The 24,153-nt window shown below is 37.3% G+C and overlaps 1 protein-coding gene and 1 long non-coding RNA gene across 2 annotated transcripts; both read left to right on the top strand.

Annotated features, from left to right (window-relative positions):
- The first annotated feature begins 549 nt into the window (after window positions 1-549).
- Window positions 550-5,626, top strand: LOC309475655 (SLAM family member 9-like). The gene is made up of 5 exons (XM_082138556.1): window positions 550-709; window positions 3,967-4,302; window positions 4,464-4,751; window positions 4,942-5,064; window positions 5,317-5,626. Exons 1-5 carry the CDS (start codon window positions 658-660, stop codon window positions 5,367-5,369), a joined length of 852 nt encoding a protein of 283 aa, XP_081994682.1. The 5' UTR covers window positions 550-657; the 3' UTR covers window positions 5,370-5,626.
- Window positions 5,627-11,576: 5,950 nt separating this feature from the next.
- On the top strand, window positions 11,577-18,734 carry LOC309475719. The gene is made up of 2 exons (XR_014197809.1): window positions 11,577-16,809; window positions 18,126-18,734. It is a non-coding gene; the product is annotated as an uncharacterized lncRNA (long non-coding RNA).
- Window positions 18,735-24,153: the final 5,419 nt, after the last annotated feature.

The raw sequence follows: 24,153 nt of genomic DNA on the forward strand, positions 1-24,153 counted from the left end.
ACGGCATTTTTACGGGTTGTGTGTGAACGCACTCTCTGATTCCGGAAAATCACTGGCAGTGTGAATGAACCAAAATCAAACGAACCCGGGTCAAATCCCGGGTCACTTTATCCGTGTATTTTCCGGAATCTCTGTGTGAAAGGGGCTAATTGAGAACATCAGTGTGTGAAAGATCCGCTCACAGTTTAAATGTGCTCTTATAGCAGTTTTCTGTTGAAGTTGAGTAAAGTCAGAATGATTTCCTCTCATCTGTGTGTTCTTTTCCTGTTCGGCCTGTGCAGCGAGTAAATATAAATCACTTTTATAGTTTGTGCACTTTTTTATTAGGCTACTATATGTGGATTGTTTACGGACACACAGAGTTTATTTACTAGATCTTCTCTGTGTATATAATTGTGTCTGGAAAACGTTTATATGCTCTTCAGGAGTGTTTGTTGATACTGAAGTCAGTGTCAGTGATGGAGATTCTGTCACACTGATCTCAGACATACAGAGAAAGTCAAGAGTTGAGGAAACCAGCCCACAATCAAGGCGGTGCTTCGAGTTAGTGAGACACCGCATTTTGATGTAGGCAGGGTTTTATCTGCGTGGTTTTCAGACCTAGTTTTAGTTTTTAGTTTTTATGTGTTTTATGCTTCCAGTCTGTTTGGGCTATTAATGAATATGATGGTTCATCAATTTGTCTGTTTTTGTCTGTGGATTTTGGGTGGTAAGTTATATTTGTATGGCTTAAATTTTTGTAGTATATATACACTGTAAAAACTAAAGGAGCCTCAAATATCCTGTCGGATACTCAAGGAACTTCAAAATGTAATTTAAGTGCCTCAAAGCTCTTTCTCCTATAGTAGGGTTACTGGAGGAGCATTGACAATCTTTGAGGTTCTTGCTGGAACTTACGGGATCCTTTAAGCAATTTGTATTTAGTTCCGAGGTTCTGGAGTCACCTTTTCATTACCATGAGACCTCGAAGTGCTTTGGGGGGAAATAGAGGAACTTGAATGCGATAAAAGGGTTACTGGAAGATCTTTTAACATTTAAGTGGTTCCTGGAAGATCTCTTATGTTAAAGCCAGCATCTGGAGGAACCCAATGGTTCAGTGAGGCCAGAATAAGGTTATTAATATCCTATTATTATTATTATTATTTATTATAGGCTACTGAAGTTTGATTCAGTATACATACCCAGGTGAAAAAGATGTATTAAATGTATTAAAAATGTACTTGAGTGTGTTTTTAGGCCTGCCCTACAATACAAATATACTTTAATGCATTTGTAATACATTTAACAGTAGCCTATACGTCTTTTCACCTGGGTAGCTTACATTTATTTAGTATCTAGGCCTATTTTATTGATTAATTTAAACCTTAAACTACAACACTAAATAATAATAATATTAATAATATGAAGAAGAAGAACCAGGAGGAGAAAAGTTTTAAGTTAAAAGTTTTATTCTGTCACGAAACTGCTGCTCTCTCCTCTGCTGTCGTCGCTTCAGTGATGCTCGCGCTGCTCGCGCGCATTAAGCCTCTCATCAAAGCTTCCGCCGTTTGTTCGGCTCTCCGTTACAAGGTTTGTAAACTCGCCAAATAAATATAAATACAGAGTCTACTCACTATATATTCAATCACACATATATATATAAACTACATTTATTATACAATACTACGTTTTTACAGTGTTTACCACTCGTTTATTGCACAGTATCTGGTAGAAGGTTTTAGCCGCGATGCTAGATACGTTGATCTAATGAACAAATGGAAATTATTGACTTATTGTCTTAGATTGATTTAGTCATTCAATTCAACATATTCTGTAAAACTGTGTCTTCAAATTGCTGATAATAGCCTAACTAATTTAACTGATTCCTGAACTCATTGGCGTTTGTTATGAATAACAAAAGCAGGTTAATATAGTTTGGTCTGTTTTTGTTTAGCCTAGCTTTACTTACTACAGGTGCCCTCATTCTCTCAAATACCATTTTAAAGCCATTTACTGGTCAATAAATATTTGTGAATAATCAGCTTTGTTCTTTTGTTTCCCCAGAACAACCAGTACATTTCTAAAATAATCTGAATATTTCAGTGGCAACATTGAATTACAGTAAGTTACCTATACACCACATGCAAGTACTTTATTACTATGAACTTTCTCTGACTGAAATTGTATTGTTTGACACTGTACTTGTGTTTTTTTAATCAGTTATTCTCTGAAAATCTTCCCTCATGCTCTCAAATCTCATTCATGTTACTCAGAAAAATAATATCACAGGTTTGGCGCCAATAATGCTATGCATTTTTTCTTATATCTTTATCATTTGCATTTGAATATAAGACATTTTAACTCTGAATTAACTTCAAGTTTAGTCTTTTTCGACAAAAAAAGAGGAAAAAGCCAAAAGACATTTTTGGAGCTTAACCATTTTTACATAAATTGTTGCATTGAATTGAACTACACAAGTGTACATAAGAATGGTTTCATGAATGATTTACACAATTTCTTTCTGCTTGTGTTTCATGCAGTGAAATTGAATGGTGACAGGTTGCATTATGCCTGAGATCTGCTTTCGGGTTCCACAGACAGAGAGTCAAACAGGTTTGGAACGTCACAAGGCTGAGGAAATTATTTAAATTTGACAACTATCACTTTAATAACCTTATTAACAGTAAATGTTGTACTTTGCAGGGATCTCGGTAAGCTGAAATACAAGTTTGAACAAGAATAAAAATCCTCCTGTAGACCCGAAAATCACTGAAGTGATCATCCACCAGAAAAGAGGAAAAGCAAATGGAAAACGAATCTGCTGAACCTTTTCACTTTTCTAACTATTTAAGTACCTCACATGTCCCTTGTGAAGATTTTATTATTGATTGCATTTTATGTTGCAGCGAGTAAAGGTGCGGTCACATTTTTGAATTTCGTGAAATTACACGGGCAAAAAAGTCCATTGATCATTGTCAGCAATGTAGTGACGTAATGTATGAAGCAAAGCTCACACAGGAGTCACTTTCAAGCAGCTTTCTGTTGGTCAAATCTAGCGAATTCCAGTAACCAACTTGGTCCCATAGTGACATTTTTGACCACAAACGAAATTGCTGATCGTGTGGATTCTTATTGAAATGACTGGAATTCTACTTCTCCATCTCTACCTCTACTTCCTCTATCTTGTTTCATGAGAATACTCAACAACCATTTATGAACACTGTTGATTCAAGTCACACATTTAAGCTTTTCAAAAGGCATAGTGTACATTACAGTCTCCAGTCTAACGGCATCCCAGACTTCAACACTTTATGATTCAAAATAGCTGAATAACTAATCATCAGAGATTTCTGTATAGAGATAAAGGTTAGGATCCATGTTTCCATGCATTTTGTTGAAATGTCTTTTCTTGTGTAGCCTATTGCATATACTTGGTTGATTATTCATGTTGCTTATGTATTATACAATTTTTTTTGTGTGTGTATTCATTGATATTAATCTATAGTTAGCTTTTTTTCCCATGTGTATGGAAGTGTATGTATAAAAATGAATATAAAATATGTAATAAACATTTCTTATTTTGTATTTGGTTCAATTTGTTTATTATAATAGAAGTCAAAGGTAACCATAGTTACACCATGAAATTAAATATTTAAAAAAATGAAATTTGGTTCCTGGAGGCACCCAAAGTGGTTCCACACAGTGCCTAATATAAGAGTTCCTCAGGAAACTTGTGTGGTTCTTCAGAGAACCGCCCCTTTTTAAAGGGTGCCTAGAGGATCTACAGACGGTTCCGCCGGTGTGGCAAAGTGAAGAACCCCAAAAGGTTCCTCCAGGCACCTTTTATTTTTACAGTGTACAGTCAGACTATTCCAGTATGTCCAAACAGTTTGACTGGAAACAGGAATGATTTGGGACTTTTTATTAAACTGAAATATATCTGAGATAAGAATTTGTTATTTATTTTTGTTGACTGTTTTGTTCCAGGTGTGTCTGGTGTTTATGCAGATGAAACTGAGACGATATCAGTGATGGAGGGAGATTCTGTCACTTTACACACTGATAGTGAAATACAGAGAGATGAACATATTCTGTGGACATTTAGACATAAAAATTCAGAGACTCGTATCGTTGAAATCTATAAACAGATCATCTCTATATATGATATTGGTAAGAAGGAGAGATTCGGAGACAGATTACAGATAGATGAGAAGACAGGATCTCTGACCATCACAAACATCAACACATTACACTCTGGACTTTATAAAGTACAGATCATCAATGAAGGGATCAAACACAGGAGTTTCAATATTGCTGTCTATGGTGAGTAAACTGAGTAAGTTACACGGTTTTAATTTTAAATCCAATGCAAATCTGATGTTAACTTTTATTTATTATTGATCTATGATGATTGCAGATCTTTACAAACGTCAATATTAGTAATTGCTTGTTCCTGAAATATGTTTTTCTTTCAATGTTTTAAGGTATTCTGACAGTTCCTGTCATTATCAGAGACTCTTCATCATCGTCCTCATCATCAAAATGTTCACTGGTGTGTTCATCAGTGTTGAATGTGAGAGATGTGACTCTCTCCTGGTACAGAGGAATCAGTGTATTGTCCAGCATCAGTGTGTCTGATCTCAGCATCAGTCTCTCTCTACCTCTGGAGCTTCAGTGTCTGGATGATTCATACAGCTGTGTGCTCAATAATACCATCAGTAACCAGACCACACATCTGGACAACATCAGTCATCTCTGTCAACCATGTGAAGGTACGTCAGTATTAGGGGGTTTTCACACTGGACACATTCATTGTCCATAATAACAACAATGAACACACATGTCCAGGTATGTCAGCAGCAACATTTTACAACTTTCTTCTTTTTTTCTTTGTAAATGTGCTGTTAACTGTCTATGAAGTCTGACTGAAAGTATTGACCATTTTCTCTTTATTTATTACAGAAATGGTAGGGAATACATTTCCTTTGATATTCATTGTAACAGTAGTTTGTGTGCCACTGCTGATCATTTCTGCGTGTGTGTTTCACTGTTGCTGCAAGAAATGCAACCGAGAAAAACCAGAGGGCAAGTATTACTATATTACTAATTATATTATTAATATAACTATATATAGTAACTATATTACTACAAGACAACAACCCTCTTTAAATGCAAATTGGTTTTACAACTAAGAGCCTAAATTACATTATTAACATTTTAATAGTTTTAACAACAACTTTGTGTATATTGGTAATATAATCTAAAATATATGATATCATTGTGAAATGAAAGAGCACTTGATGTTAAAAACACTGAAAATCTCTGTGTGTGTTTTAGATCAGGAAAGCATGTCAGAATACACAGAGGTCATCTACCATCTTCAGATCTGACACCAGTCACTGATCATCACTCCTCATTCAACACACCAAAACCATCAGTTTAACAAGGTCTTTCGGTTGCAAGATTTATGCATTAACATAAAAGTGTAAAATGCATTTGATTTGATATAATGGAATGTGCTCAACTTGTAATTTAGGAACATTTGATGAATCTGTAAAATATGAATTAAACTAAAACAGACAATTAAATCAATAAACATTTGATCCACTTATTCAAATTGTTTGAAAGAAATTCATCATTATATTGTGTGTGTGATCCAGCACATGTTTTATTTAGTCAGCTATTGTGTTATTAGCTCAGTAAATGTGTTTGAACTGAAGGCTTGTGGTTTAATGTACTGGCCGGATGTTCAGTTGATAATGTCTATTTGTGTTCGTGAGAGAGTGAGACGTGCATTATTCTCACAACCACAAACAAACCTTCTGAGAACCTGAAATGAGAGTTTTCAAATAAAGAGGAATCCAGATTGATGTTGTGAACATTTGTTCATGAGACACACATGTGAGGGTTTCTGAAATGTTAAGCGGAAGATAAAGAATACATTGAAATGAAAGCTTTAGCATAAGTTCTGCCGGGAAGACTCAATTACTACATCATATCGCCTTCACTTCTATCCAATCATATTCTTATGCTCACTGTATAAAAGCTCGGTACTTACACATGTTGAGTTCGCAGATACTGAAGCGACGATTACCCCCATCCTCCCCTTCGTCTTCAGGCAGGAATTGCAGATCCGATACCCTCGGATTATACACTACAGACGGGGCCTACGCCAAATGACTTTATATATTATCAGCTTGCTGAGCGTCAATAAATGTACGATTTGTTGAAATAATTCTCCCGAGTCTTTCTGGTAGAACTTTATCTGGAGAGTGAGACAGAGAAGACTACTAAAACCAGCTTGCTTTTGATTTAGCAGTTTAGACTTTAGAAATACCTGATCTTTTTAATCAGGAAGTCGTTCTTCTGACTCTCGGCTGGACGTTTGTTTCTGTCACGATGTCTTCTCATCTTTGTGTTCTGATCCTGTTTGTTCTGAGCGGTGAGAAACTCTTAACACTTTTAAACAACAAATGTAGAGCATTTATTTAAACCCTATAGTCAGTATCAGTGATGGAGGGAGATTATGTCACTCTAAAACCTGATGTTACTGAAATACAGAGTAAAAAGATCAGATCCTGTGTATGTTTGAACCTCAAGAGACTTGTATAGTTGAAATCCACAAACAGAACGTATAGATGACATTTTTACTCCCATGTTTTCCAGCTCCTCTGCCGGTTCCTGTCATCACCAGAGACTCTTTACAATGTTCATCATCATCAAGATCATCAGAGTCCAGATGTTCACTGCGTTCAGTGTTGAATGTGAATGAATGTGATATTTATGATTAGTAAAATTAATCTGATTCAATATGTTAAGAAAAATAAATGTGTTAAAATTTAAACGTGTTTGTATTTCAGTTGTTAGAAGTGGTCGAAGTGATCTTGTTGGAAATCCTTGGTGATAAATGTTGAGCTGTTATTGAAGTCAATAGATCAGGGTTCTGCACTCTTATCTATGCATGTGTTTATTCTGCTGAGTAAATGAACAAAGCACAAGAGAGAGGATGTGATAAATACGTGGTTTTGTCACATCCACAAATGAACGTTATAATGAGAACAGTAGTGTGTGAACGAACAGCGGGAAGCTCAGATGAGTTTGTGATTCTCTGATTAAGTTTCCACCCACATGGAAATAATCTATATGAGGATATATGCGCATATATGAAACCTATATGCAGTTTATATGCACATATATGCTGCATATATACAGCATATATGCTGCATATATACAGCATATATGCACATATATGATAATATATATGCTGCATATATGCGTATATATGCCACATATAGGCAAAAATGAGGTGCATATATGTGCATATACAGGCCATATAGGTCTCCTGTATTGCTTCTTTATATATACATATAAGCCCTATATGTACATACAAGATATGTCTCCTATATAGCTCATGGCAGGATGGTCATTTTGTAGCTCATATCTCACTTTGGCAACTGTCATACATGATGCCTAGCTCAGATAGGCACATCTATCAATTCGAAGCTCACGGAGCTGATCAAAAAGATTAAAAAAAAAAAATTTCTGTTCAGTTTTTTGTCTTATTTTTGTTCTTGTACTATTTGATTGTTCTTAAAGGAGCATTTCACCCATGGGAACATTGATCTTTATTGAAAGTGGGTCATATATGTAGTCGAAATGTAAAATAAATTTTGAATTTGGTGCCTTCTTGACTGAGGAAAAAAAGAAAGTAACTTCAGGACGCATTTGTATGAAAGACAACAACTCCCACAATGCACCACATTGCACAGATGCGCAAGCCACTCCCACTAATCCAGAACAGCATATGAATCACTCATCCGTCTATAAGGCTAGCTAACCACCGGAGATGTCTAACGTTAGTTAGTTGGCGAACTCATTAGTGAATTACTCCTCATTTGTATTTCTTTCGAAGTGGTGAATTATTGCATGGTAACGTTACCGGGATGTTCAGTCAGATGCGGTGCGAAACTAGGATGGTTCACAACACAAACGTCCGTGTCCTCGTCTGATTCTGAGATTTCGTCCAGGAGAAATTGGCATCGTTTAAATTCTTCGCAGCAGACGGACTCTATCTCTGTGTTCGTAGTTGCATAGTGAGATCACCGGCGCCACCAGTCCGCCCCCAGCTCGAGCCAGTCTGGGCTTCTCGTCCGCGACAGGCAGGTCTTCTGCCTCGGCTGCTCTTCGCTATGCGGCTTGTAAAGGTAGCCACAAACACCTGATTCGAGCATCAGACTTCCGAAATCCTCTTCTTCTACATCATTTTGAGTAACGTTACCCTCCGCTATTGTCATATCTTCACAGCTGGCTCCACAGTGGCTGTTAGCTTAGCTTCCAAACAAGATGGAGGATATTACTTTTAGTTTCAGAAAGTGAAGTCCCACCCACTGATCTGTAATAGGCCTGTAGCGTGAGCGGGTCCCGCCCCCTGGAATAATGAGGAGCTAGTGTTTGAAGTCTCTATACTTTTCAATGAAATGTGACTTCCTGCTTATTATGACGCAAAATGATGATTTTTACGTCATAATAAGCAGGAAGTAAAACACTTAAATCCTTATTTCTCCCATCTCAGGGAAAAAATAATGAAAAATCCACATTTATTATAATATATGACTGGGTTTCTAACAATACAAAGCTTAATGCAAATGGGTGAAGTGTCCCTTTAAGTAAATAAATAATGTAAATTTCTACATTTTGGGGTTTTATTTATGTTGCCTACACTGTAAAAAAGTGTAATTTTACAGGTAATGGTCTGTAATTTTTTTTTGTAATTTGCTGTAATTTAAAGGTCCACTATTAAATTTACAGGTAATTGCTTGCTTGTATTTTGGTTTTACATCAATTTTACGTTTTTTAAAAGGAACTTGTCTGTATTTTTACAAAGTAATATTTTACAGATGTTTTCTGTGAAATTAGAAAACAAAGAAAAGAAGGTATAACTGAAGAAATCTGCATCTATTCAATATGTTGTCCTTACAGATTATTAAGCATGTGGGGGTTAAAGTGAGTTTTTTTTTTAAGGTTAAATAATAGTATTTGTACATACAGTAGCCTACCCTACATAGGCTACAGTAGGCCTGTATTGAATTCTTTTTTATTGCATATAGTCTTTTAAGCTTGTCTTGCAAATAGATGCTCATTTTGATCATTATTTCATTGTCTTATTCTCCCATAATTTCATGTATATTTTATTAATATTTTTCCAAATCTCCGTTGCTGCACATTCAGGGCTTTGTGTGTGTGTGTGTGTGTGTGTGTGTGTGTGTGTGTGTGTGTGTGTGTGTGTGTGTGTGTGTGTGCCCACGCGATGACGCAGATTCAAATTCGCCGCCATTACGTTTCCGCTGTTTAGTCCCGCCCACAACAGTTAGCTGATCAGTCGACTTTGGATCTGTATCAAGGGCAAGCGGGAGATTTGAATTCAGTCTACTCTCGTGAAGTACAGGATGAACTTCTCTCATCTGTGTCTGTAGTAAAACCAGACAGAGTGGTGTGTTGTGTGGATATCAGCCCTTTACAGTATTAAAAATATGAAATAATAGAGAAGATGTAATGTAGTGTTTTATTATTGTAGAGTTGAATAAGATGTTTTAAATAGGGAAATGATGAATGTACATCACAAATTTAACTGAAAATTTTATTCTACATGAATACACAGGCTTTAAGGGGTTCCTTTTTTTCTCCTTTTTGCAGAGAGCATAACAATGATGTTCTTCATGCACCTTGACACACTTTCCAGCTGGGTTTCTGAGCCAAAGCGAGATGCACGGTCTATGCAGGCTATTGGTTAAAGGCTATTGATTGTATATGTGGAAAGTGTGTGTGTGTGTGTGTGTGTGTGTGTGTGTGGGTGGGTGGGTTGGTGGGTTTAGTTTACTGACACTTTGGCCCTTAACTTCAGAGTAAACAGCCTTACAGCAAATTAATGCTTTGAGTAAGAATCCAGCAATCTTTGCCATCTTGAGCCAAATCCACTTTGAAAGTCCCAATGTAAAGAAGAGTTTCTCGTTTCTCCCTTCTCTGTAGACTAGGAAGTAGGGGCTTACCATCAACTGCCATCTCTACAAGTGTGAAACAAATGTGATGTGAGGAATGCTTATGTTGTTTGTAAAATATAAGTATGAGCTGATTGTATATATGATTTCCTGTTGCAGGTCTGAATGTAGTTTCTAATGCAATCGAATTAAATATGAAATATTATACAGTATTTTTAGTAACATACTGACATAATTTCATGTTATAAAAAGGTTTTTTGTTGTTGTTGTTGTTGTTGTGTACTAACAATGTCCAACAGTGTATATACAGTACATTAACACATCACAGGAGAATTCTGTCATGTCTTTCTTTTTTTCTCTCCTGTTATTCATGAACATTTCCACCACATAAATATTATGTAAGTACATACTGTGCAATTTAAAACAATACTTAGGGTAAGACTATCTACCATTTGATGTATCCAATATGCATAACGCTACAATATTTTCAGGCGCCAAAATAATCTCAGTATTCTGTTCTATATTCCATAGTGCAATTTTTTATTGCATTGAATTATTTTGGCATGGGACGACCATCGACCTAGCATTTTGATTTTGTGATCGGAAAGGCCCCTCTGCGCTGCTGTGGTGGCTGCCCCAATGCGGAAGGAATGGAAAGAGAAATGTTTGGTTGGGATGTTGGAACAGCTGATGCTAGAGAGAGGGAAGCGGCTGCTTATATACTCAGGCTGTTGATTGAAAGATTAGATTGGCTCACTCCTCCCTAACTGACGTAAACGGAACTTCATAAAGATTTTGAGACTATTTTTTGTGTTATTTAATTTGTCATTAAGATGTGACCATTTCTTTCTTTTATGTAAGCCAAATAATGTTCTGCAGATTTAGCTCCAACCTCAAACCGACCTGCCCATGATTGTCTATAAGTAAACCTGAAGACTTTGGTTACATTTTCAGATGTGCTCGATTATGGCTGGAGGTAGGCTAAACTCTCCACCTCAAAAGGGCCAGAGTTGCCCGTTCCTGATTTAAATTTAAAAGCAGCAGAAATAAAAGAGTACATGCCTGCACATATACGCATTCAAATGCGCATGACTATAGACTAAACACGTAATAATAATAATTCGTTACATTTATATAGCGCTTTTCTGGGTACTCAAAGCCCTTTACATGGAAGGGGGGAATCTCCTCAACCACCGCCAATGTGCAGCATCCACCTGGATGATGCGACGGCAGCCATATTGTGCTAGAACGCTCACCACACACCAGCTTACTGGTGGAGAGGAGACAGTGATGATTCAGCAAATCAGTATATGGGGATGATTAGGAGGCCATGATGGACAAGAGGCCAAGGGGCAAATTTGGGATTTTTAATGACCACAGAGAGTCAGGACGCAGGTAATACATGTGCATGCCGTCACCATTTTTCAGAGATTCATGTTTTTTAACAGTATCATTTTCAAAACAAATTTTTTCAAAACTTGCACTTTGAAACCTATTTCAAAGTTTGCGTTCTCAGGCCACCAAAATGCTATTGTCGTGTAAATGAACGGCCACAACGAATAAAGTTTTCTGTTTTCACTAGAAAACAGTGTTGTGTAAACGGCCCTGTTGTGGGAAAAATTAATCTTTTCTTTGAATTTATTTTCAATGATTTAACAAATGAATGCCATACATTCATTTGTCTGTATTTTGAGTTTATTTTATGATGTTAATACAGCTGCAGGGTGTGTGTGTGTGACTCAGAGGTGAGAAGATTAGGGGGTTAGGGGAGCCACAGGGGTTCCTCTGTGTCTTTTGTTTAGTGGGGGCTGTAAGAGATAGCTTTTGAAAGAGATAACACTATAAAAATGCGGGCCAACCTCTGCTCTGGGTCTCACTCCGCCTGCAGCTGGTCTGCGGGTGGACTGGGAACATTTCTTGCAAGAAATAAATATCTTTTAAGAACATTTTGATCCTGATGTCTCTTATGCCTGATGCTGTTTTGTTAGTTACTTGTTTTTGCCTCAACAAGTTGGTGTCAGAAGTGGGATCCATGAGGTTTCTTCTGGCCCTGAGAAAGCGGATTGACGGACTGATCACCCTAAAGCACAAAAGGCTTTAGTCTTACCTCGCCGAATTGAGAGAGAAGAGCCAAAACTGCTATCAGGGCCAGGAGGAACCCACTGGATTCAGAAAGAACTCGGAGGCAGTAAAAGCATCTCGGGTAAGAGACAGTTAAAATTATTTTATTTTGTGTGGTGTAATCTGATATAACTGTGAGTGAACGTGAACCATTTTGGCTGAGTTTTGCTTTGGTACGAGCGAGAGGTGATTCAGATAATCACAATTGTTTGGGGAAGAAATTGAAGTAGCTTCGGATCGGTTTTTTCCACACTTAGCTCGTTAGTGGACAGGGGATCCACTGGTGATTCAGAGAAATCACAGCTGCTGAGATGATTACGTTCTATTCGAAATTTATGTAAACCTTAGAGAAAGTTTAAAACAGGATTAAGAAGTTTCTGGGTGATTGTGCTCTACTCGAAGTTTTACCACATTGAATTGAGTCAAGCGAATAAGCGCACGTGGGGGAACTTTGAGTGGAACGTAATTACAAGACCAGGTTGAATTAATCAAGTAAAAAGAATTGAGCAAGCGAATAAGCGCACGTGAGAAAACTTTGAGTGGAACGTAAACAAGCAGAGGTCCGTCCGATCTCGGAGTAAAAGATCGGGTCTGTCGAAGACGTTTGACAGATTCTGTAAGACACGTGTCGAATTGTGAAATCCAGAAAAGAGGAACTCAGCCAAAAATGGAGTCATCTAACAGTAAAGTAGACCATTTTTACACACCGGTTTTCTGTAAAATGGAAAAATTACGGCCAGAAATGCATGCAAGAAATTGGGAAACGGATGATTGTTAAACAAAGGGGAAGTGAAAATATTTGTACTAACAAACGCACACGACGCACACACAAACACATACACTGATTTTCTTTCTGCTATCTGCAATGAAGAAACTGCTTACAAATCTTTTTGTGTGTCTGATGAAACTTTGAGCAAAGCTATGACTGATGATTTGAGCAGTGTTGTAAATGATGAGCGTATGAGATTGGGCAAAAGTACAGGGTTTTTCTGAAGTGCCAATTTATCCGTTACTAGTCAAAGAGTTGTTGTAGTTTGTTCATGAGTGTAAAAATGTGAACAAACAGTGAATTGTTGGATGGAAAAGAAGCAGATAAAAGAGAACAGAGTCGATAGGAGAAGGAACTGACATGTAGGGAAGAGAGAATGTTTTTTCTGATGGAAAATACAAACAGTGAATTGTTGGATTGAACAGATACGGAAGGAACTGGCATGTAGGGGAAGATAAAATTCATATTTATGAACGCCTGATTAAGTAAATGGTATGAAAAGTAAGTTTTAGATAAAAATAAGGCATTGAGTATGATTAACAGGGATTAACATGATATAAAGATAAGGAATGTTTCATTAAGCAGAACGGGAAAAATTCTATATTTTAGAGATAAAATAATTATTGAAATGATGTTTATTTTGACAACCATTGTCTTTTGAACCTAAAGGGTCCAGCTATGCTGGGAGTATCGCAACAGCGCTTGCTTGTTCAACCCAGCTTCTGGATGTTAATATGTACGTGATTTGTAATCAGTGTTGTTGATGATAACACAATTAGATAGATGTAAAGACAGCTATGTCTGAAGATTTGGGAAATCAATAATGTACAAAGTCAGATATTTTGTTGAAATTAAGTCATTGAAAGACAAGGACATTGTCTGTTTTATAAAGGAAATTATGGGTTGGAAATAATTTCCCTAGACACGTATGACTAAAAGTTAATCAGAAACTTTGTGAAACCCGCTTAGAATATTTTGATTTTCCATGTCGCTTATGAAAATTAATGTTCTGCCAATAATAATGATGTGGATGTGCTTTATTGTATTAATGTTATGAAAACAAGGTTATTTAAGAGTAGATTGCCATATTTTTATAACAAGAGTTGAAGGTGCAAACGGCTAGGATAGCTGTCTGTGTAATTTAGAGACTGAGAACAAGATTTGAGGAATCTTGTGATTTCTGTGGAACAGTAGAGATAAGTGGGACTGAATAATGATAATATTAAGTTGAATCTGCATACTAACCATTTGAATAAGCTATCAAACCAGTGTTAATGAAATTAATGACATGCTAAATTTCTTTATACTGTATGAAGAGTAACTGAATAGTCCTGATACAAAAGAGAGCAAATGCTGTAAGCAACTCTGCTCTGAAGCTCTCAGTTCAAAGAGATTTGCAGATTATGTTTTTGTAAAAGTTTGATTCTGATTGGAAAGATCAACTTTGACTGGCTCCAAACAAAGAAAGTGCCAAACTAACACAAATTTAAAGAAAAGTCTGTGTTAATATGGGTTAGAAAGTAGATCAGTGTTAATATGATGAAGATTGTGATTCGGCTATTGTAATTGAATTTGCAGCTGGGACAGTGGGGGAAAATGCAGAGAACTTATCAGTGGCTCTGTTTGCATTTCCTGAATAAGAACACACTGCTTCAGGGGTGTAAAGTAGGGTGGAGATGTTAGAAAGATCACAGGGATAAGACTGTAGGTAGAATAACAAAGAGTGTTTTATTGCGGTCAGTGGAGTCATTCAGTGACTGTAAAATGCGATGATATAGAGAGACAAATCTAACGAATGATTTATAGTGATAATCATAAAATGTATGACAAAGCAGAGAGCGCAGCCTCAAAAGCTAGTAGGAACCATAGAAGCAGATTGATAAACTCCTAGAGAAAACATTGAAGTCGGGTATTAAATTATGGTAATTGAAAACCTGACAACTAAAATTGAAATGAAATTTTAAACGTTATTAAGAACTAGAATAATTCTTATTATTTTTTAAGATAAAATAAACAGAAGCAGTGTTACAGGATTAACAGTTGCTAAATGTAAAATGTGTAAAAGGCATTTGATTAAACAAAAGCTTGTTGTTGACTATGAAAAGAGCTAACAGCTGATGTTTTGGGTTCAAAAGATAAGATTGTGAATTGGCCAAAACAGGTTTGCTTATCTGAATTTGGTATGTGCTGTGACTGAAACTGCCACAGTTTCAGTGCAACAGAGACTCATTCTGAGTGGAAATTTGTAATGTCTAAATTACAATACATGTAATTTATGGAAAAGATGCCTTAAGATGGTAGATAAAGTCTGAAGTTAAAAGTTTATGAAAATGCAGTGTATCAGTCCTGAGTGCCTCAAGAGTCTCTCTCTCATTCAATGTCAGCTGAAAGCTGTTGTCTGAGCCTGTGTAAAGCACAGTGTTTCAGTTGAAAATCATAGACACAGAGATGTTAAAGGAAATCATTGCCATTCAAAAGGGCAATTTGTACTTAAAACGTTTTAAAAGTAAAACTGAAAGACTTTAAAGAAGTCTTTAAAATAATACTGTTTTGAACTTGTTTATTTTAGGACCAGTGACTGTCTCATTTTAGCCCCCACCATAAAACAGGGCTGATGGCTCCGGCTACAGAAGTAACAGTACACTGAATGTACGATTGTGATCTAAATTCACTGACTATAATCTAAGCAGCTAGGTTGCTGCCTTTAAAATGATTAATGAATTTAAGTGATTAAATACTGCTGTTATTAATCCGTCTCCCTATGTTTAACACTAGTAGGCAGTCCGAATGGCTCTGATGACTCTTGAATGCGCCTTTTCCTAAGCTCCAGAAAACAACAGATTATGTTGAAGAAAACGGTCACAGATTCTGTAATGGGGAAAAGCGGTTACCAGTGTGTACGAGTGATTACTTCAAAGACGGGTAAGATCTTAAGGCCAAAAGGACAACCTAAGACAGAAGGATCACGCAAAAACACTGGGCATTTCCTGATGGAGGTGTTTTTTTTTTATGTGAGATGGATATGAGAGTGGCGCTGATTGACTGAGTGGCCACCAGCATCAGCAGATCATTGAGAGGCGAGATGAGCTGTAAGAAGTTCAGTCTGCCCCAGAAAATGTGAGCCCCTATACCACTCACAAGAAACCGCGTTGATTGTATGGCTTGTCCTCCATTGTGACGTGTCTGCATCTATGCCAGGGAGACAACACCCTGAAGAAAAGAAAATAATTGCTTAAGAGCTAATGGAAATAGGCTTTCAAGAGCCAACTGAGACCGTGAGGTGATTGTCATTATTTGTTGTGGAGACCGTAACAAGACGTATTAATTTATATAAGGAACATGATGTTGGTTGCCTTATGGGCAAAGAAAATTTTTGAACTTCTGAAGGTCGTTAGACATGGTGGTGGCTAAAGATGAGAACAGCTTGTGATGAGTCAAGAGAAATTTCTGAAAAAACGAAGGTTAGGTGAATTGAGTATTTAAACTAAAGATAACCTTAGAAAAGATCATAGCATAATGTATTTTAGATTATTGTAATGGTTCTAATTTGAGTCAAATATTTGTATTTTGACATTTGTGAACTATTAAGGATTGACTATGACTATGATTATTTTAGTTACAGTCCTAGGAGGCTGTTGAAAAGATTATTTGCTTATAGTGAGAGAGAAAGAGACTGCTTGAGTGGACTGCTGAGAGACTGCTTGATACTCTGTCTGTCTTTCTGTTATCAGTCAGCCAAAGAAAGCTGAAGCAAAGTAATAATGCACCAACACAATCCAGCTGACTTTTCTAAAATCAAATGAATAATGAACAGACATGCTTTGAAACTGGTTAAGAGGCCATAAATAAAAACATTAGATAAAAGATACAGGAAAATGTAAGGTTAAACTGTCATTTAAAATTTTAATATTTTTAGAGAAAATATATAAATAAGAAATATGAGCGGTTCATAGTCAGGGATGAGTGTGAGTGTTAATTCAGGTTTTGAACAGTATGTGTTAGTTTAGGACAACCATTCTGTCTGAATAGTGTGTATAAATTTGTCATTTAACCTCTGGAAAGAGTGTTTTAGTATTAAGGCAAATGACAAATTTGAAAGTAAGCTGAGGATTGTGAGTCAATCTGATGAGAAGGCAACACAGAACATAGGACGAGCTTTAAGTTAATTGATCATCGAGCTCTGTCTGTTAATTGTTATTTTGGTCATTTATGATGTGCAGTAAATTTGAATTACTTTCTGGACAGGTTTAAGTATTGATGTGTAAATTTTGTTTCAGAGGCAGAGAAAGATGTCTAAAGGAAATTTGGCTTAAGGACAACGTTTGGGTTAGCAAACTTTATCCAAACAAATGTTACCAAATAAATATTAACAAATATTGCAGTTTTTCCTGTAGCTCAAACATTAGAGTGTGACACCTGTAACGCCAAGTAGAGACCTGCACTCCCGCGGGAGTCCCGCGGGACCCGCGGGACCCGACGCAAAACAGAGCGGCGCGGGACAAATTTTGAAAGGTCATTGCGGGAGCGGGCGGGATGATGAAGGTGCACTTGCGGGTGCGGGCGGGGGGGGGATGATACGCTGCACTCCCGCAAATTAAATATGAGTGTAAAGTAAAATATATAAATTATTAAAGTAGCGTACATAATTTGTAGTTGTGAGGGAGATTCTGTTTGGCAGCAATAAAAACGTTTTAAGCAGCCTAAACTTGGATGTTGTCGTTTGGGGTAGGGCGGGGCCTAATCTCACGCACACTTGTTTAGAGACAATTCCTTCCCGCTGTTCGAATTCGAAAGCTTCAAGTTCAAAATAGACAGCATGGAGGAGGAAAAGAGCACCTCTAGTGCTTCAGATATAGGCCTAAGCGCTTCAGATGTAAGTACTTCTCTAAAGAAAGGCACATTTACTACAAAAAAATAAATAAATCACGAAACCTCAAATCAGACATTTGGCAGTCTTTTTCGGTTGTGCATGATGGAGAGGGGAATCAACTACCTTTTGCCTGTTGCGATAAATGCCAAAAGGTGTTAACATACAACGGACACAAATCGCATTTTTTTTCCAAGACCTTTCGTGAGACAGAAAGTGAACATACATCCTGCCTGCCGTCTTGCGGGCATTTGCGGGCGGGAGCGGGACATAATATCACAGATGCGGGCGGGAGCGGGACTAAAAATGACAAATCTTTGCGGGAGCGGGCGGGAGCGGGACTGAACACTGCGGGAGCGGGCGGGAGCGGGACTGAAAATTGTGTCCCGCGCAGGTCTCTAACGCCAAGGTCATGGGTTCAATTTCCGAGGGAAAGCAAGAACTGATAAGAATGTAAATGTGTACCTTGAAATGGAAAGTCACTATGGACGTCTGATAAAAGTAAGAGAATTTTATTACGTTAAATTTATGCACGAGATGAGTGTCGTGCATAAAGAGGAGGATGAATATGCTCGTGGCGGGAACAAGAGAACGCACAGTAAAACAAGTGGTCAGATAAGAGCCTTTCAACTCTTCAGGGGGTCAGAAGGACAATTTGGATTCAGGAAAGTCCAGGAGGGGTTAGAAGAACTTTATTTGCCTTAACCAGCCAGATCTGGTTTACCAAGGGGTTCACATTTGCTGAAAGCCATCGCACAGGTGGGAAGATAAATGTTGGGAGGACATTGGGTTTAATTGTGTGCATTGTTTGTATTTTAAGTGTGCTAATAACAAGAATTGTTTCGACAGGAAACGCCAGGGCAGATGTGGCAGCACAGCAGACAAAAGAAAACTATGTGACAATAACCTCAACATTTGTTTTTCTTTACAGAAGATGCAGACTTTTACACACACACACACACACACACACACACACACACACACACACACACACACACACACACACACACACACACACACACACACACACACACACACACACACACACACACACACACACACACACACAAATGGTCAGATAAGAGCCTTTCAACTCTTCAGGGGGGGCCTGAACTCTTCAGGGGGGGCCTGACGGGGCCTGAACTCTTCAGGGGGGCACCTTGCGCAGCGCATAACTTAACATTTTTCATTTTGCAGGATGTCAGAACGGATTGAACCAAACAGAACTGATTCTGTATTGTTTTGTTAACATGAGCAACATGGGTTGAATGTTTTTTTAGGGGAACAAGGACCCCGAGTGCTATTCAATGAGCAAGAAATTATCCGGTGATATGTTTCAGGTTGAAAATTTCACAGGTCACACCAAAGGGACGGCAAGACAAGCGGTCACTAACAAAATCACTTAAGGTCTCCATTCGCAGGTGACAGCAGATAGTAAATGACTCATTCCAGTGGGGGTGCGATCGTGATCTAAGGGAAAATCTTGTAAGGATTTGAAAATGATTGAAGAGTGTTAGACCTGGGTCGAAGCATCTGACCTTAACCACACCAACCAACGTCAGCAACCCAAAACACCAACGCAAAGAATAAAGTGGGGGATCAATGATATGTGCTAGAAACTATCTCCCCTGCCAACGTTGGAAAAATCCTCTCTACGGCACGCAAAAAGTGTCATATTGGTGAAAATGGAACGTCCATGAGGCAACGAGATGATCAACATATCTGGAGAAAATGTTGACCAATTAATGGTTGAAGAAAAGTTTTGTGATTTTATTAAATAGATTTTAATTAAATATAGCTTTAGAAGTAAAACCATTTCCTGACAAAATATTGTGATTAATTGAAAAAGCTACATATACAAATACATAGTGTTATGATTGTATGTGTTATTCTGATCATTTTGTTATTAATGGGTACAGTCTATCCTAGGGATGAACAAAATATGCAGATGGTACGAGTGACGGAAGTTGCAATTATAATCATTTACGTTTTTCTTACTATATGCTTTGAGCTATGTCTGGGATGACTGAGGGTCTGGTTCCCAACCAGGAAAATGCGATAACAATGTTTGTTCATTTTTAGCCCGGTTTCAGACAAAATGCTTATTTATTTGATACAAGCTTTTTACTTTTTCAAAGTTCAAGTAGAGTGATCAGGTATACGAGAATAAGACATGAAGGGCATAACTGTGATGTAAGAAACTTGAATTAATTCTAGTCTTATGTAAAGACTTGAATTGATTCTATTCTGAAGATTTAATAGCGTAATGGGTTTAATTAAAATTAGAAAACAAGGCTGAATTTTTATATATAGTTTATCAGAGAATGATAAAGAGGAGGAATTGTTGTGGGAAAAATTAATCTTTTCTTTGAATTTATTTTCAATGATTTAACAAATGAATGCCATACATTCATTTGTCTGTATTTTGAGTTTATTTTATGATGTTAATACAGCTGCAGCACTGTAAAAACGACAACTCAAAATTGTTCACCTTACTAAGATTTTTGCATTCACTGACAATAAAATTGCTAGTTGGAACTTGAACTATGTGTTTTAAGCCACTTGAACTCACTTTCAGACGTTTCTGAGGAAAAGTTCATCTTATTTAATAAATTGAGTTGATTTTATTTTGAAGTTGTAGTTGACACCCAGTTAGAGTGTGGTCAACTTATCTGCATGCTCATTTGAAATTTGTCATGGCAACCGGCTGCTACGGGGTTTCCAATGATTTTCCCAGGAGCTCCCTTCAAAAGTTTGCGTCCGCCATCTTGTCACAATGCCTGCCAGCGGTAACTTTCCCTGACGTCTTTGTTGAAGAGAGACATTCCTTCTAACAGGTAAGCTAATCATATGAATATGTATATGCATTTGATATTTGTATTACATTTCATTGCGGGAAACAAAATCGATAAATCATAACCAGGCGAGCCGTTTATGGCAATACAAAATCCCCCACTAGCTAATCGGTTATGAAGCTAGCTTATTTTGAACAGCTAAGCTCAATATAATTATTGTCCACATATTAATTGAAAGATTTGTGTTGCCGGTATGTTTGTTATTCTCGATGAATGATGGCATTGTATGCACGTCTGCTTTGCTCATTGACAACTGCTCGCGACCATGCGCTGCAACCAAGGTAACGTTAGAACCAACGTGCTAAAACTGTGATGCAAAACTTCGGTTTGATACGATAGTTAACTAGATAGATATAGCTTCTAGCATGCGACCTTTGTGTAGGGCTGGGTACCGAGTTCGATACTTTTTAGGTACCGACCGAATTGCCTCGATATATCGAGTATCGAAAAATGACGTTGTTCATTCCAGATTTCGATACCTACACGCAAACTCTACAGTACACACACGAGACGCGCGGAACTCTCCGCGCACATACTCATATGAGAGGCGCGCGCGCACTCACAAATATGATGAAGACCTTGACAGTGCACGGAGTAAACATAAGAGCAGAAAGTTGCTCCGTCTTCGACTGGTAAATGAAGAGATACCTTGTTGATCACTCTGACAGTGCTTATATTGCAATAAATAATAACCTACTGAATGTACACTGCCTTTCAAAAATGTGTTGGTTGGTCAGATTTTTTTTTTTTTTTCAGTAAGGATGCATTAAAGTTATCAAAGGTGACATTAAAACATGTGTAATGTTACAAAATATTTCGTTTTTAAATAAATGCTGTTCTTTTGAATTTTTTATTCATCAAAGAATCATTAAAAAATGTATCATAGTTTCCTAAATATTAAGCAGCAAACTGTTTTCATATTTCTGAAGGGTCATGTGACACTGAAGTAATGATTTTGAAAATTCAGCTTTGACATCACAGGAATAAATTACATTTTGAAATATATTCAAATAAGATTTTAAATTGTAATACTATTTCACAATATTACAAGTTTTACTGTATTTTTTATTTAAAAAAAAAATCAGCTTTGGTGAGCATGAGCTCTTTATAAAAAATGTTTTGTTCCTTTGTGCTTTTTTGTTCCTTTGTGCACTGGCTAAGGAGCATGAGTCAAACTGAAAAAATAAAACCAAAGTTTTTCTGAGGTAATGTGTTATGTAATCTTGTTAAAATGGATTTCATAAAATTGGTATCGAAAAAAGTATCGTTAGGAACCGGTATCGAAACTGAGGTATCGAAATTGGCACCGGATCGAAAGATTTTGAACAATACCCAGCCCTACCTTTGTGTGTTTTAGCCCTGAAGCTCAACAGCATTAACGTGAACGGTTGCGAAGTATGTCACTGTGTTCATTTTCTCCTCTTATTTTTGTGCTAGGTTTTCTATGAAGTGTCGCTTCTGCAGCTTTGCCAGCGCCAGTCAAGAGCGTCTGCTTTGGCACCATCGGCTCAGGCACGGAAGAGGAGCTTACTGGCCGTGTGTTTACAGTGACTGTGTATGTTCTTTTAAAACACCTGGCGCCTTAAAGTCACATTTGACCAATCGCACTGTAGGGCAGCCAAAATACAAGATAAATTCACAACGTGTCCGGAGCTTTTACTCGCCCTCATGTTGTTCCAACCCCTGTAAGACCTTCGTTCATCTTCGGAACACAATTTAAGATATTTTTGATTAAATCTGAGAGCTGTCTCACTCCTCCATAGACTTCTATAGACGTTATAACTTGCTGGCCCAGAAAATGTATTAAAGACATCGTTAATATAGTCCAAGCGACTCCAGTGGCTCAATCTTAAGTTTATCAAGCGACGAGAATACTTTTTGTGCGCAAAAACAACAACAAAAATAACGACTTTATTCCACTATTCATTTCCTTCTCTCTGGGCCTCGAGTCTTTGCACGTAGTGTGATAGCGCAGCGTGTCTGTGTTGTACGTCACACGTAGGCTCACTATTGGCCGACGCTGGTCATGTGTGAGATGCGTGTGATGTACAACACAGACGTGCTGTGCTATCACACTACGTGAAAAGACTCGAGGCCCAGAGAGAAGGAAATGAATAGTGGAATAAAGTCGTTTTTTTTTTTTTTTTTGCACAAAAAGTATTCTCGTCGCTTTATATACTTAAGATTGAGCCACTGTAGTCACTTGGACTATATTAACGATGTCTTTAATACATTTTCTGGGCCAGCAAGTTATAACGTCTATAGAAGTCTATGAAGGAGTGAGCCAGCTCTCAGATTTAATCAAAAATATCTTAATTTGTGTTCCGAAGATGAACGAAGGTCTTACGGGGTTGGAACAATGTGAGGGTGAGTAATTACTGACAGAATTTTCATTTTTGGGTGAACTAACCCTTTAAACTAAAAACGAATCTTTTACAGTGCTATGCATAAGTTTAGACACCCATACTAAAGTTGACTAAAAAGAGGAATAAAAAAAAAATCATCTTTTGGAAATTGAACTTAATGCCTTAATTAAAAAAAATTGGAAAAATCCAACCTTTAAGGACACCAATTTTCTTTGTGAATGAATAATGTATCGTAAATAAATAAATGTACAAATGTACAAATACAGGGTGCATAAGTCTGGACACCCCTATGTTAAATTCCCATAGAGGCAGGCAGATTTTTTTTTTTAAAGGCCAGTTACTTCATGGATCCAGGATAATATGCATCCTGATAAAGTTCCCTTGGCCTTTGGAATTAAAATAGCCCCACATCATCACATAGCCTTCACCATACCTAGAGATTGGCATGGAGTACTTTCCATAAGATCATCTCTCAATGCAAATCAAACCAGCTATTAGGCTAACTGAAATAAAACCATGCCAATCTCTAGGTATGGTGAAGGCTATGTGATGATGTGGGGCTATTTTAATTCCAAAGGCCAAGGGAACTTTATCAGGATGCATATTATCCTGGATCCATGAAGTAACTGGCCTTTAAAAAAAAAAATCTGCCTGCCTCTATGGCAATTTAACATAGGGGTGTCCAGACTTATGCACCCTGTATTTTAAGGAAGAACATTTATTTATTTACGATACATTATTCATTCACAAAGAAAATTGGTGTCCTTAAAGGTTGGATTTTAATTTTTTTAATTAAGGCATTAAGTTCAATTTCCAAAAGATGATTTTTTATTCCTCTTTTTAGTCAACTTTAGCATGGGTGTCTAAACTTATGCATAGCACTGTATGTGTAGCTGTCATATTACTGTCAAGAGACTACGGTATTGATTGTTCAGTAGAAGCAAGCTGTGTTTCACCATTACTGTTATAGCCTGCATGTTTGCATTTTTGGCTAATTTCAAAGGTCAGATAATTTGGCTTTTTCAGATGGGGATTTACACATTTCTGAATTAATACTTAGGCAGGCACTATACAACTGTTTATCGGTCATCTTTGGCAATGTTGCATTATTTTTAAGGTCTCAACAAGAGTCGGAAAGTAAAAAAAAAAAAAAACTGCCCATATTACGGTTCTGAAACCTGATGTATTTGCTTTGGGTATA

This window comes from Leuciscus leuciscus (assembly GCF_965113295.1).
Source record: "Leuciscus leuciscus genome assembly, chromosome: 15".
Taxonomy (NCBI): domain Eukaryota; kingdom Metazoa; phylum Chordata; class Actinopteri; order Cypriniformes; family Leuciscidae; genus Leuciscus; species Leuciscus leuciscus.

Coding starts and splice junctions, on each gene's coding strand:
- LOC309475655 (XM_082138556.1), top strand. CDS start 658: ATGAATATGATGGTTCATCAATTTGTCTGTTTTTGTCTGTGGATTTTG. Junction 710..3,966: donor TTGTCTGTGGATTTTGGGTG/GTAAGTTATATT, acceptor GTTTTGTTCCAG/GTGTGTCTGGTGTTTATGCA. Junction 4,303..4,463: donor TTTCAATATTGCTGTCTATG/GTGAGTAAACTG, acceptor CAATGTTTTAAG/GTATTCTGACAGTTCCTGTC.